Below are 15,756 nucleotides of genomic sequence, written 5' to 3' on the forward strand. Positions count from 1 at the left end.
AAAAAAAAAAATTTCATGAAAACCTGTGACGCTTTTGGAACAGAAATCTAGAAATCAGTGTAACGCTCAGGTGGTTAAGGTTAAAGTGCTGCTTATTATTAAACAGTATTATATAATATTAAACAGGATATATAGCGCCAACATATTACGCATTCCTGTACATTAAATAGGGGTTGCAAATGACAGACCGATACAGTGACACAGGAGGAGGGGAGAATCCTGCCCCGAAGAGCTTACAATCTAAAACGTGGGGAAAGTATCGCACGGTAGGAGGGGAGAATTATTCCACATTCTGCATTTGGTCCTGGCAGTAAGATGGTAGCCTATTTGCAAGGTTAATGTTACATTATTCCTGGATGTTGTTTTTTTTTGTATATTAGTCTTTATATTAGTATACTACAAATGCTACATTTCATTACAAGTCTAAAATATAGCAGGATCATTCCTCATTTTTTATATTGGGTTAGTCCATGCAATTCATTCTATTATATCCTTGTAGTCAAATGTACATCCAGAACCCCTGATTTATACAGTACCAGTACAGCCTAATAGTATAGTTTAGCAATGCAAATCAATCCTTTTATGTCTTTCTTGAATAAATGACTCTGTAATGAGGATGTTATTGTTATTTGCTCTCTGATGAAGCAATAATTGCTGGGCACTGCACTCTCATTCATTATATGCAGGGTGTGGAGGCTGCAGTGACCAGGGGAGTATTCTCTGCATAAGGCTGTAGGAGAGGCCGGTCACATGACTTAAAGCCATGTGATTTACAGCAAGCAAAGGGCACATTCTTAATTCACACCATTATGCTTTATAAATGGGAGTTATTGAAAAATAAAAAACAGCATTATGGCTGTAGTGAAAGCTTAAGCATTGCACACTTTGTAGTCGATAATGAAATTGTATGCAGCTCTGTCTGATCTTTAGGAGCAGAAGTCTCTTACTTTTACCTTCTCCTTACCATAAGTTTAGAAGTTACCAGCAGGTCCCAGGTTCAAATCTCGACCAGGACACTATCTGCATGGAGTTTGCAGGTTTTCCTCGTATCTGTGTAGATTCCTCCCATATTCCAAAAACATGCAGTTATGTTAATTTGCTTCCTCTCAAAAATTGACCATAGTGTTAAAGACATATGCGTATGATAGGGACATTAGATTGTGAGCTCTTTTAAGGGACAGCTAGTGACATGATTATGGCATGACTACAGCTCTGCGTAATATGTCGGCGCTATATAAATACTGTATAATAATAATAATAATAATACCCTACATCTATAAAGTGGAACTAAAGTAAAGACAAAAAAGATCTGTTTGTCCTGTCTGTGGCTACCATTAAACAAGTCAGCTCCAACTCCAGTGTTGGCCAGAGTTAGGATTGGGCTGATGAGGTCAGTATGAGAAGCTACTAAGATTTACAACTCATTGTTATGTGTATTTGACCTACTTCAATTGGGTTTTGCTATCAAATAGACTTGCATGAAAATTTAAGACCTAAATATGCAGAGCTGCCATAACTAGAATGGTTGCTGTACTGTTTGGGAAGACTAAACTGTAAACTAATAACAGTGGCTTGGGTGTTACGTGTGAGAAGTACTTTGTATATAGAAGACCATTATTAAAAAAAATTGTTTTAAGTTAAGAAACACATGTCCCTGTATTCTGACCCCTCCACTGGGCACATGTAGATTTGCTTGCTGAGGCTCCGAATAGCACTGGATTCTTTTTGTGATCAGACATCTAAATCTGATCTTGTTCTGGAAGTCAATCTGCGGCTGTATTTATGACTTCTCTCACACCGCCTCTGGCAAATCCATTGTCTCCTTGGATCAATGCAGAGAAATGAATTGTACTAAACGCTTTGTGCTAGGGCTGTCGTCTTTGATTGCTGACTAATCTGCGCAGAGTTCGTCCATATGGCTGAGCTTCAACACATGCTGCATGATAAGACACAGGTGTCTTTACACCATATGTAATAGAAATGAGCTGTATAAGTATTGAAAAAGAGCTTTATGGAGGATAAAACATTTTTAGATATAGACTACATTCATGTTTACAGAACAAAAGAGGCCTTTTAATATTAAGCGGTTTAGTAAATATAACTTTTTACAGTATATACTCAAACATAAACCAAGATTCCTTTTATCTGGGGAAAAAAAACGGAAAACCTACATCGACTTGAACATAAACCTAGGCCACAAAATGCGGCGGCCACTGTAATGGATACACTGATAAAATCAATATGAATAAATACATCCTATGGTGTGTGATTTTTTAAATCTTTATTTAAAAGCAGAAATGTTTAGCTATTTTAGGTGGGTTATTATGGGTCACTTGCTTTGATATTCTTTTGTGCATTATTGTTCATCCCTCATTACAGCCTGTAACAAACTCGAGTAACTGACCAGAAAACAATAGTTTGTTACACATGTTACATGATGACACAGTGCCACCTACCTTAAGTTTAAAACACACTTTCTTTTTCTACATTCTTATTTTCTACCCAAATTGTGCAACCCAAAAACGTAGTCTCCCAATCATGTGATCACTTTTTTTTTTTTCTTTAACAACTTTAGCAGGTACTGTACATTGCATAATGAGCCTTAGGGATAGTGGAAGCCAGTCATCTGCATTTGTCTTCAGTTGTGATTTTTTTTTGGGGGGGCCGGGGGGATTTTGAGTGTTTAGGAGTTAGAACTTTGATGTAGGGAGATTCATCCTCTGTATTTGTTCTGGTGATCACTGTCACGGAGAATGTGAAAATCCAAAATATGTAAACCCTATCATCTGGATCAGGTCATCTTTCAGTTTGGGTGTAAATGGAAATTGTTTGGGTGATTATACTACTAATATAAATCCCCTAAGATATACAAAGCCAACATTTGGTTCAGCTGGTCAGCTGTGTATTACTTTTGATTGCATTCGAACTTTAATGTTGGCTGTGCACTTATTCCTTCTTTTGCATTAATATTTCTTTTTGACCGTTTGAGCCATTACACCCAATTGATTAATTCTTCTCTGCTCTATAAAATATAGGACGCCCATTTACTGCTGACTCACAGCACTTAATCTTTAGGTGGAAATTGTTTCGCACATTAATGCAAATTATAGTATACATTGCTAATGCACTATTGGAGTGTGCAGAGGGGACGGGCAAATCCAACAAGCCAAATACTCTGTGTGCCTAAGATATAATTTGCTGTATAAAGCTTTATATACGAACCTATTATAGGGCAAAGCATAAAATCAGAAATACAGGTAGAAAATCCCACCTGTACCCCCTCCACCCCTTACACCCATTCCTATTGTTGCTTCATGGCAATGGGCTGCTAATAGCAATGTGTAGGTGGTTTGATGGGACATGCAAGCTCTTAAACTATCAAGAAATATTCATGCTTTTCTCTACAATGTATAACTTCTAGCGACTTTTCAACTTTTAGCATTTATTTGGTGTGCATTCCATGCCATCTTCTCAGTGCAGATAAAACAACTCGCCTTTTAGTCAATGAGCAATCCACAGCAAACCAATGCTGAATCCACTTGTTACAAGTCATAACAATCCTCCAGTCAATAGAAAAAGTCCCCCCTTCTGCCACAAAAATTGGTATTTACAAGGGGTTGGTTCCCTCTTTTACTTTCTATCCAAAAAAAACACATTTCTGTAAATTACATTTCTGTAAATTAAAGAAGTGCCATTCTAAGGCAGATGGTGCCAAACTGACTCATATAGGGGCATCAACATCGCCTTGTCTACCTGAAAGCTGTACACTGTTGTGGGGTAATTTTTTGATCCTTTAAAATACTGTAGATCCTTATCTTACCCTTGACTTCCATATGTATTAAAATACTTCGCAATCAAAGGCAATGAGAGTATACCTGTATGTACAGCTACCAGCTGCCAAGCACCAGTGCTGTGAATGGGTATGGATGTGCGCAGTTGCTCCACAAACTGATCAGCCATAATGTACCTGATCATAATACCTGATTTACATCTCTGGATTGCAATTTGATTAGGAATTGGTTATTTATCTATAGACGGTTCATCCCTGAAGGCTTCCATTTGTCTGACCGCAAAATAGTCTGATTTCCTGGATGAATCTTTTGCTTCCCCTAAAACAAGACTGTCTGTCAAGATGTCAACAAACGTGCACAATTAGGCAGACTGGGTATACATGTTTGTTGCACACAAAAACTGACCATTTGCTAAGTGGGACAGGTGGTTGGATGGGCAGGCATACCATGACTTGTAGGGTTGGATGGATGGACAGGCATTCCACGACTTGTAGTGCTGGATGGACAGGCATACCATGACTTGTAGGGTTGGATGTATGGACAGGCTTTCCAAGACTTGTAGGGTTGGATGTATGGACAGGCATTCCACGACTTGTAGTGCTGGATGGACAGGCTTTCCAAGACTTGTAGGGTTGGATGGACAGGCATACCATGACTTGTAGGGTTGGATGGGCAGGCATACCATGACTTGTAAGTCTTCAGCTCTTCTCATCAGCAGTCCTCCAGCAGTGTCAGGGCCACTCATTGCTCAAACGACAGTCTCCTTGGCAGTATACGTAGATTTCACACATCACACATGGTAGTCTTATAGGGAAGTGGCTTCTGTCAGTGTGCCTAATTTTCTGCTATCTGGTTAATTTATAGGCTGTGAATCTTTCTATTTTGTGTCAGAGAGAAAACTCATGTCAGCACTTCTGAAAACCTTCGGCAGCTTTCGTTCTCTGTTTCATACCGGCCAGGGTCCATGACAAAGCAGTTTTACAGATGGCCCAGCGCTCTGATCGGTTGCAGGATAATACCTTCAATAGATTTTGCTGATAGAGCAGACAAATGTGTTCTCTTTGTATTCCGTGTTATCCAGAGAGATGGCAATTCAAGAGATGGACAAGGTCTAATATTGATTGAACAAAAGAATATACTGATAGTTACATCTCTCCTACCATTACAAGAACCTAAAATATGAAGCCATTTCTTCTTTGTAGAATGTATACAGTGTTCTTCTCAACCTATTTTAGCTGGGCACACTACCCGGCACTTTTCAGTAACCACCTGACTGTCTTTGGGTGATTACTGAGCTGGGTCACAATACAGGGGTTGCCACCCCCCTACAATTTCTTCCCACCCGGCTTAAACCAAATTTCTGGGTTGATCACTGGTATAGTACCTACTAGGGAACCATTTTGATTTTCTTCATTTTTACTGCAGTAATTTTTTCCAGTTTACAAAATGCTGATGTGGGCTGAATTTTATGCTCCACAGTTCATATAGGACTGGCCTTGACTGCGTCTTGTACACCCTGGTAGTGTCTATACCCTACATGCCTCCAATGGCACCTACTTGCTCAATAGATTATTTAAATGAAGAGGCTGACATTGGAGATATGTAAGCACGTTTTAGATAGAGAAAGTGATGCTTAAAGTTTGGGGATCAAAAGATGACTAAAGCAGTAACTGTTGAAAAAAGATGCAATATATTTTCCTGTCCATTGTCCAATCTGCAGAGTTAGGGGCACCGGTTGTTCATTACTCCTTAGCTGGTCAAATAGAGTCCCCATGTAGGTGACTGTAGTTCCACCTGTTTATCCCTAGTCACTGCTGGATTTACTAGTATTGAAGGGGTCATCAGGAGGAACCAGAGCATCTAGTGATGGGCACACTTTTCAACACATTATAAGTGTGGAATAGGATTATAGTCCAGAGCTAATGGGTCTTTGGTATATATGGTATATTAGTGGTTTCTTCATTTGGTAAACCTCTCCTTTTTTTAATCCCAAATGTAGTTTCTTTTGGTTTGGTAAGGAAAATGCCTTCCTAGTTGTCAATGGAATAGAATTCCCCATTGGAAGAATTCCAACAATAGAGTGGCAACTGTAAACTATTTATTTTCTCATTGTTATGCCTGATTTATTAAAGCTCTCAAAGACCGGAAAAGATGGACAATATATAGGAATTCAGCAAACCTGGAGTGTATTTCTTAAAATCATTTAGTATTGGTAAATATTTTCTATCCTGTTTCAGATTTATCCCAGCTTTGCAGGTGCACCCAGGTTCTCCTATGATAGCCTATTTTCTGTCAATTGGTCAAAAAAAGAAGGTCACACTTCCCAGCTGAGACCAAGACCTCAATTTATATTCAGATTGATAGAACACCAAGGCAATTAGCTTTTCAGGCAGGTCAGTGAGGGCAGTCCAAAGTTTCATCTGTTCTGATGGCTCCTTTTCTTTGTACATTGCTCCAAGTTCCTCATTTCTGTGTGTTCTCTATTTTTCAGCTCGAGGCCTCGGATTCCCATTTCAATATTCTTTTCCCAGGTACCCAGCTGCTTCCCTTCCTCTTTCTGTGTTTCAGCCAAGCAGCTTACCTAGCGTAGAATACCAGATGGTCCTGGTGATACCGTTTTAAGCCAGGTGGCAAGAAATTGTAGGCAGATGGTGGGCCTTGTATTGTGACCAAACTGTTCAGTAACCACACAAAACAGCGCGGTGGTTACTAAAAAGTGCTGGCCGTTTGCGCCTAATTTTTTTTGTAAGTTCTGGTGACAGCACTTCCTGTTTGTAGCCTGTTAAAGTGGAACTAAATTTGAAAGTTTTATAAAACTTAAAGTTTAAAAAAAAAAAAAAATCTCATTTACCTTTACTTCTCTCTCGATTCCGCCGGAGATGTCCTCAATTGGGTCTCACACCGTCCAGTAAGCCTCCTTCGTCCTGGTGTGGAGGAAGCGTCAGGTGCTATCTTCTTTCTTCACCTGGCCCACATCATCCGATCTCACTGCGCAGGTGCGAGATCAGGTTACATAGCCTGTTGTAAATGGGTAAAAAAAAGTGCCAATGAGAGCGACATTTTTCCCCCCAATGCCCAGTGTAGGAAATGGGAGAGCAGAGCCATATGGCTGCTCCTTCGATTCACACCCAACATCTTTTTTCTGTAATTTGGGGAAAAATGCAGAATACACGCATGTGCAGATTCCCCCCCATTTACTGCACGTCATCCAAGCTTGTGTATGCAGATTGAGTGATGTAGCCAGAAGAAGAAGATGAAGGAAAATGGCAACGCCTTGTGTTGATGAAGTTGGATTACAGGATGGTGCGGGACCCAAACAAGGACAGTAGTATTTTTTTGGGTTTAGTTTTGCTTAAACATTATTTCAAGAGTTCCCTCATGATAAAAGGTCGAAAGTTTTGTTCCTTGCTATATTAAAAAAAAAAAAAACCTAATTCCGACATTAGGAAATCATTATGTGTATTTCCAGCCCTACCGATTTTTCAGATAGACAACCAGTGAGCACAACGTAGACCTTTCCTATGTGAAACTATAATGGAAATTAAATGATGTATGCAGGGAGATCCAAGTTTCGGAGAAGTACATACTTTGTAAATAATTTATATTCACTTGCTGTATCCATTATATCCATCTGGTGTAAGACATAGCGGTAATTAAGCACTACGCTTTGAACAGTGGTGGTCCTGCTGACTTGGGTGATGGAGCTTTACAAATGCAACAAGGATATGTCAATCCCTGATCAAACATTTCCTTATTTTTTATTATGTTCAAATAAATTATATATTCCTTGTGGAATAAGTATTTTTCTTGCCCGATTGCCATCCCAACTGTCAAAATTAGCTCAGTTGCTCATGCGCAGCTCTGCGTTAGTTGCTTATCACAGCTTTCCTTGCGAGTGCTTATTCTGATTGAACTCCTGCACACCTGTGCAGAGGTTACATTATCCCGGCCCAGCCAATAAAGATGGCCGAAGATCAGAATGCAGAAGAAAAGAAGGATAAATACTGTGTAATAATAATAAAAATAATATGAGTTGATTAAAGATAATAGCAAACTAGCAAGTCTAGATTTCCGGTTTTATTTCACCTCTAGTTATTTATTTGTTCTTTGTGAATTGAACAATTTATATTCCATAAAAGCAAACCCTTTTAATAATCTATAGATTCTTTATAAACAGAGGTTGGTGGCACAGCCCATGAATGTTTTCAGTCTTAGTACAGTAAAATGTATGCAGGAAATTTGCTCATAATTACCCAGCAAGTTGCATCGGGATCTCTACCCATGGGCCGTGTCTACAGCCTTATAATTAATGTGCCAGCTCCTGCCAGCACACCACTGTTTATTGCAGCATGTTTTATTATGTATGCCACCTTCATTGTGAATCATATCTTGTTCTCTTTTTTTTGTTGCAGAAAAGCTGGAAGTTGAACCACCATCCTCCACGCAGCTGAAGCACGGTAAGGCTGCATAATACTTTAGAATAATATCTACTGAATAAAATAGGGGAACTGATACATAGGCATAGTCATAAGGTCTCCACCTTGTAGCTGTACTGCTAAAATAACTCTAAAAATACTTTGAAAAGGTGACTCCTATCGTGCAAGTACCCAGAGATGCCTAGACATCCCTGTTATGTTCTGAAACATCCTAGCACCTCCAAACTACAGAGATCTTTAAACTGCTAAAACTGGTTTTCAGGAATCCGATTTTGGCTTTGCATTCTTGTGCCTCTGCGGCTCATCACAATATTAGGGCAATCATGTAGTAAAAAGCATCCAACCATTTCAAAATGCACCATATATTTATTACCATATATATATTTATTTAAGTAAAACGCCATTGCCTGCCTTCCTTGCATTCCTGTCTTTACATTCCTGGTATACCTTCTCTTCCTGCTATTTTATTCTTCCCTTACATTTCTGCCTTTCTTAGGCTTCTGCTTCTCTTAAATTTCTGCCTCCCTTAGGTTTCCTGCCTTTCTATAAGCAGGACAAAACCTGCAATATTCACCTGTCAGCTTTTTAGATACCCAGAGGGAGCAGACAAGTAGGAGGGATTTTTGCAGAAGGGATATTGCCTGTCCCTTTCTGTAAAATTGACCTGTTTGATAATAGATTCTTAGAAGAAGTCCCTGCCTCCCCTTACCCCCGGCCTCCCCTTACCCCCTGCCTCCCCTAAGTCCCTGCCTGTTCTTTGTGTTCTTTCCTTCTCTTCATTTATCCTTCTCTACCTATCTAACATAACAAACGCACATTAATTTTTGATCTGAGTTCCTCTATAATAATTTATCTAGGAACTATGGATTGAATTCAAATAATGTCACATTCAGAAATGCAATATCACAGCAAAACAATACAAACATGTCTATAAGCATATCCGCAATATTGGAGACTGAGCTTGTCACTTAAATGTCACCTTTGAAAATGTCATGATATTTACATTTCTGTTACCTTGCATTTTTTATTAAGTTACTTGTAAGTAGAATTGAAGTGCAGAATTAGTTTGATAGTTTGAAAGTTTTACTTCAGCCTTTAAATACTCATTCTTATTTATTGTAACATCTGATTTTCTAGTCTTAGTGCTAATTCACAAAAAACAACATTGACAAGCAGCTCACATAGGATTTATACAGCCCAACAAATCACATAAATAATGTCAGGGGGACTTTGCTGCATCTATTCCCCATAAAATGCCAGATATGAATGAAAACATGACCTCCACCGTTTTATAGTAAGGTGTGATTTCCTCTACTCAAATTGCCAATAGATCACATCCCCATTTTTTGAAAACATTAAAGAAAATAGAGTTGGTTTTGGGACTTTTAAGGCCAATTTAGGTACAAATGACATATAGCTTAAAATGTTTTTATTTCAATATCAAACATATAACAACCATATTTCAGTTTAAAAACATGTCAAAAAAACAATACCCCCTGTGCTAGACACCAAATCAATGGGCCCTAGATTTTCGTTGCGTTTCGCCGAGTAAAAGATCCGCTTCTTCAGGACGGTTTCAGGAGATAAGATTGCCTACATCAGTTCCTGCATCTTGTGACCGGTAAATGTTTTAACCGTTAAGCAAGGGGAGGCAATTACCAGCGCAGATGTCTCCAAGTGAAATCCTATTATTCCTCATTAATCCATGTGTTGAGAGCTTCCCAAACTAAAGAGTAACAACAGATTCAAAAGAAGCTGCTTTGTAAAGACAATTCAGATGCTAAACAAGCGTGGTAGTGTCTAGCAGACCTTCCAACATGAGACGAGATAGAGAAGAGACGTAGGTGATGATGAGCCCAGACCACTTGCAGATACTGTTGGGAGACCTCCACCAGTATTGCAGATAAGAGCCCCTGACTATTGAGGGTGAAAAAGCTCTTGTGCATCTTTCTGGTGTGAGAAGCCATTGGGTTGATTATTGGTCCAAATCTGTCCTCAATCCTCAGAATGTATTTAAGGCAAAAACTTCCACATTCTAAAATAAAAAAAAGGAGAACAAAATGTCAAAGTGCAAATAAAATCCTATTTAGTTTATGTTTTATCTGCCAATTATTTTGCTTTCCTGGTTTCTTCTTTTCAACCGCAAAAAATGATAATTTACGTTTCTAAATACAATCTTTCCATTTTTATTCCATTCCTGATTTTAGCTTTAATGATGTCAGTCTCTGCAATGCAGATAGGTCATGGCTGGTAGAAGAGGTTGGAAGGGTTCCTCCAAAGCAGTGGTCCAATGCACAAACTCTGGACCACTCAGGGAGTCGTGTGTCACTCAAAGGGGAAGATACTTCCCCCAGAGTGACGTCATAATGCCAGATAATGCTAGGTCTGAGCCTGTGATGGGAGAGTGGGTGGGTCCAGAGACACAACCAGCCCACCACCCTGAGCCTGTGATCCTTACGGGGGACATGGTCCGGGGCTCTGGCTGGTGCGCCACAGAGGCCCGAGCCGTGGACCACCTCCCCAGAGGATGCTAGGTGTTCCTTAAGCAATGAGGCGCTTGTGACTCTCAGGTCAGTTTAGGTGACACCACTGATCTTTTTGGCTATCTGTAATGGTGACATTCCTATAGGAGGCATTCTTCTAATGGACCACCACACTAATATACTATAATTACTATATCCACATATAATATGTGGATATAGTAATTATAGTAGGGCCTTCTCTAAAGATCTGAAAGTAATTTCAAGGGTTCCCACATGCTAAAATGTCAAGAAATATTGGGCTTGATAATGCTGAATGTCCAGTGTAGGGTTTGCTAAAACTTCTAGCACACATTAAGAAACATTCAGCACATACAGTAGAATCGATATGGAACTTCAGTACAGGAATGGAGGCATGTGCATAAAAGCCAAAACTGCTCACATTGCATATAAGGTGTGATATGGCGACTCCTAAGAATTGAGGAATGATTAAGCACCATTCTATTCACCCACCAGGTTAAAGTGTGAGGTCATAGAAACTTCTAAGTGAACTGCAATTGCCGATTGTATTTATAACAGCAATCTTTGGGTATTAAAAATACATTTGCAATGAGTCACATGGTCATTGTCTTTGAGAAAATAAAGAATCTATTGCTGAGCATGACACAAATTCTTTGGTTTGGTGCCAGTTTTGAAGTTGGGATTGACCACACTGTAAACTGTAAAGCTCTGGGTATGTAGGATGGTGATTATCTGTTTCAAAAGATTAATGCTGGCTGAACGTGCAGCATTGGACTGTGGTCTTATTAAACCTGAAAGATTACTCTTTATAATATAACACTTTTATTATTAGCCAAACAGGAAAACATCATTTCCTTGCTAAACTGTTTATTACATAAACAGTTTATTATTTTACATAACGCAAAGAGAAATTCAATCCGTAGGTTGAATCTGATAGAACTGAACTCTGGAAAATTATTAAATACACTGAGATAAAGGAGCAGTTCTACCTGACTAAGGATATGTATTTCTTCCCATTTACATAGTCCTGCCACACAGCATAAATAGACTGGGGAATAGTCTGTAGTTAGGTTATACAACAGTATTTTCCCTGGAAAAAAAAAATTAGGCCGGGTGGGAAGAAACTGTAGACGGGTGGTGGCCCTTCTATTTGACACAACTCTTCAGTAACCACACAAAAACACCTGGGTGGTTACTAAAAAGTGCCGGGTGGTGCACCCAGCTGAATGGGACTGGGGAGAACACTGCACAACTAGGTCTAGTTCCTTCCCCCAGGCTGTGATTGGACAGTGAAGGAAAAGCAGCAGGCTGATGAGCTCATTGTCAAAGTGCTTTTTTTCCACAACATGGTCCTTATTGGCTTCTAAAGCTCACCCTTCTTTTTGTTATCTGAGCTCTGTTGAACAGGGAATAGAATTATATATATATATATATATATATATATATAAATGTTAAGCACTCTAATATTTTGTTGGACCGCCTTTAGCTTTGAATATGAAACACATTCTCCATAGTAACATTTAATAAGCTTATGTGATGTCAGAATATTTTGTTTCACCAAAATCTTGTACGGATGATGGGAAAGTCAGGCCCGTGCATTAGGTCTTCTTCACATATCCCAAAGATTCTCAATTCTCAGTTCAGGTCTGGACTCTGTGGTGGCCAATCCATGTTTGAAAATGATGTCACAATTTGAGCCCAACAAATCTTGGTATTGTCATCTTTAAATATGCCTGTTGCATCAATACTTATCCAAAACTATATTCAGGTAGACTGCTAACCTCATATTTGGGCATATAATGTTGCTGAACCTAGTCCCGACCAAATGCACCCCGGGTCATAACTAAATTTGTCGCATTTACTAATATAAACTGGGCACACAATAAAGTAAATGACCTTCAAGTAAATCCACATGACAAAGCCAGCTATCCTATAAGCAGCTAAGATGATAGCCTGTGCAAGTTGAACCTAGTTGTTCCCACCTCTGCCTCCTAAACCTTGAATGTTAGTGTTCCTGCTGGTCACATAGACCACTACTAGCTTTATGAGGTTGGAGTGCAGGAATGGAGAAGCTGAGATTGTTTGCAAAATAAGGCTTGGTTCACACAGACAGAGTGACTGCATCTTCACAACCTCATATAACCGAGGCATACAGAGTCTGCGATGTGCAGGATCCATAGTGGGTGGTTGGCAAGCACTGACAGCTGCCCATCCAAACCACCTGTGTACACTTATTCATTTTGATCGAGATGGTTATAAGGGCTCATTGGTGGCTGGCAGGCTGTCAGCTGTCCGCTACCAGCCGTGAACTGTCCACGTGAGCTTAGCCCAAGTCTCTGTCATTTCCTTGACATTTGGTTTTCATTAAAGGTCCCCTCTGCCAATCTATTTTCTCATCATGGGCTAACATTGGATTGCTCAGGTTTGCGACAAATTTATTTTAAGTTCCTCTCTCAAAATGATTCACACTTTCTAAAGGTTGCTGTTGTCAGGATGTGTATCCTTTTCCTACCTTTTGTATAATTCACAAAAAAACACAGAAATGAGCCTTTGCCTGCTATGTCAGTGTAACAAAGTAAAATCCCTTTATGTTTTTTTCGGCCACAATTTCTCATGAACTTTTGTATGAGATAAACGACTGTACACAAGGCTTTTTTGCTGATGTATGAAGTAGCTTTGTGACTGTGTACTGTTTAACATTCCATGTAGTTATATATTTTGTGGCGGCATTCTGCCGAGGACTGCAGTCATTATACACAAGCTGATGTAGGTGGAACAACTTTTTTTATCAATAAGTTTGTTCCCTTTTTTGCCATTGTCATTGTTCCAACATGTCATGAAGTCTCCATGAGCTATGATAGGCACTTTGCACCAATTGTTGCTTTCAGTTTAGAATGCCACTCATGAACAGCTCAATGTACTTTAAAAAAGAAACATTGCCAACAGGCAGGTAAGTATGTTTTATTGTGGAAAGGACAATGTCTGCCACTTCTGCAATAAATATCTCGCCATTCCATCAGCAAAGAGGAAAAGGTAAAACATAAGCATAAAACTTTAAATTGATACCGAAAAAGGATTTGTTACTGAAAGTTCCCTCTTCCATATCCTAACAATGCCAGTGTTGAGATTCTAAAATTAAAGTATTAGTTAGTAAACATTATAAAAATGTTTTTGCCCTGGTAACCTTAAAACCTAAACATCTCACACAGTCTGGTCATCTATTGCTTTGGGTGTTCTATGTCCTTAGAGATCTTAGAGAGTTTTGTTTTTGGTCAGGAAGACAATAACAACTCAAAATTCACTGACAATACACTGTACTCAATTACCAATAATTGTATTTTTTTTTTGGGAAGTGTCGCTTGTAGGACTCTAAAATGTAGATGCATATGGGGGCTGGAGGTGTAGTATGGAAACCTCAGATTTGGCAAAAACAATAAAATAAATATATCTGATAAACTTTAAGTTGTTGTTACCCTTTCATGAAAAACTGAAGAAACCACAATTGTCCCTGAAAAAACCTAAAAGTGACAAATTGTCTCCAAAATGAATTACTTAAATTTGGCTGCACAACAGTTAAAAGCAACTGCAAACAAGTGATTTGTGAAGAGACCTCCGCACCTGTCGACAGGTTGTTTTGGCGCATTCATCCTGAACAAAATGCTACAGCTGGTTTGAAGGGATCCTTCTTCAAACTGCATACTGCAGGTCTTTCTGGAGATGTTCAATAGGATTTAAATCAGATCTTGCAGAAGGCCACCTCATTACAGTCCAATGTTTTGTTTGTAGCCATTCTTGGTTGCATTTAGTTAGCTGTGTGTTTTAGGTTCTTATCCTGTTGGCACATCCATGGCCCATGGCATATGAGCTTTTTATGCACTTTGCAGTGTTTTTTTTACTGCAGAGTGTCTTGATAGTTTTGAGATTTTTAATAGTTCCCTGCAATGGCTTACGGCACACCATGCCAAACACAGCAAAGCAGCCTCGAAACATAGCCAAGCTTCCCAGTTAGTATAATGTTTTTCTTTGGAAGCTTTATTTTTTCTAATGTACCTTGCCAAAAAACTCCAGTGTTGTATTATCTGACCATAGAACATTCCCTCACTCTAGCTTGTCAATATTCATTTTAACATTTCATCCATTGAGCCCACTGACATTCAAAAAAAAAAGCAACAGTGATGGACCTTGACCTTTTAGTTCAGCTTTTATCTCTCCGGACATTTGGCTTTTTGTCTACATTCTCATTATCCTTCTTTTATTTCTGGAATTTTCCTCTTGCTCCTATGTCTATAATTTTCATACATCTCAGACAACTGTCTGGACCATTTATAGTGTAGGACATACAATGACACCAACATAGTGACAACTTTTTTCTGTTTAAATGGGATGAATAACTGATTGCATGCTTTGAGACATATAGTAATACATAACATGAAAAAAAGCTTGTTTGAAAAATCACTTAAGCTCCAATTTATGATCCCTTTGTTGGGGTACAAACAAGTCTTTCCAGGTCATTTTGATCTAAACTTTACCTATTTCACACTTGCTTTGCTTTACTCAATTGCCTATCCAAGGAATGCAGGCATACATGGGACAAATGCTTTTCACTTATTCACTTTTCAGCAAGCATTTTCTCAGTGAAATGAAAAGGTAGCAACACATTGCTCCGGGGTTGTTGTTTTGTTCAGTATGGGTTTTACTTTTTGACATTTTTGTATTTCCCATCTTTGTGTTTCAGTGTTCATCCACAATGCATTGCCGTTCATAGGATTTGGCTTCTTGGATAATGCCATCATGATTGCTGCGGTAAGTAACCAATTTCATTTGAATGTTTTTTGTTCATTCTAGGTCTTTTTAACTACTAGATAGATAACATAAACCATTTACTGATCCCTTTATTATAATCAAGCTCTCTAGCAATCCTTATGTAGCCAGCAGCTGCAAAAACTCAGTGGAAATCAGATGGTCCAGAATTTTTTTTAATATATATTAGGTTAGCATAGTCCCAACCAATAAGGAAATGATAGACAA

At 38.9% G+C, this 15,756-nt stretch overlaps 1 protein-coding gene across 1 annotated transcript in view; it reads left to right on the plus strand.

The window, feature by feature from the left end:
• The window catches only part of TMEM65 (transmembrane protein 65), a 64,786-nt gene that overhangs the window by 33,736 nt on the left and 15,294 nt on the right, over nucleotides 1-15,756 (plus strand). The window contains exons 2-3 of the mRNA XM_072413234.1: nucleotides 8,204-8,248; nucleotides 15,464-15,531. Coding sequence (XP_072269335.1) covers nucleotides 8,204-8,248; nucleotides 15,464-15,531 — 113 coding nt within the window. The remainder of the gene's footprint in view (nucleotides 1-8,203; nucleotides 8,249-15,463; nucleotides 15,532-15,756) is intronic.

Source organism: Pyxicephalus adspersus, chromosome 5, assembly GCF_032062135.1.
Source record: "Pyxicephalus adspersus chromosome 5, UCB_Pads_2.0, whole genome shotgun sequence".
Classification (NCBI taxonomy): domain Eukaryota; kingdom Metazoa; phylum Chordata; class Amphibia; order Anura; family Pyxicephalidae; genus Pyxicephalus; species Pyxicephalus adspersus.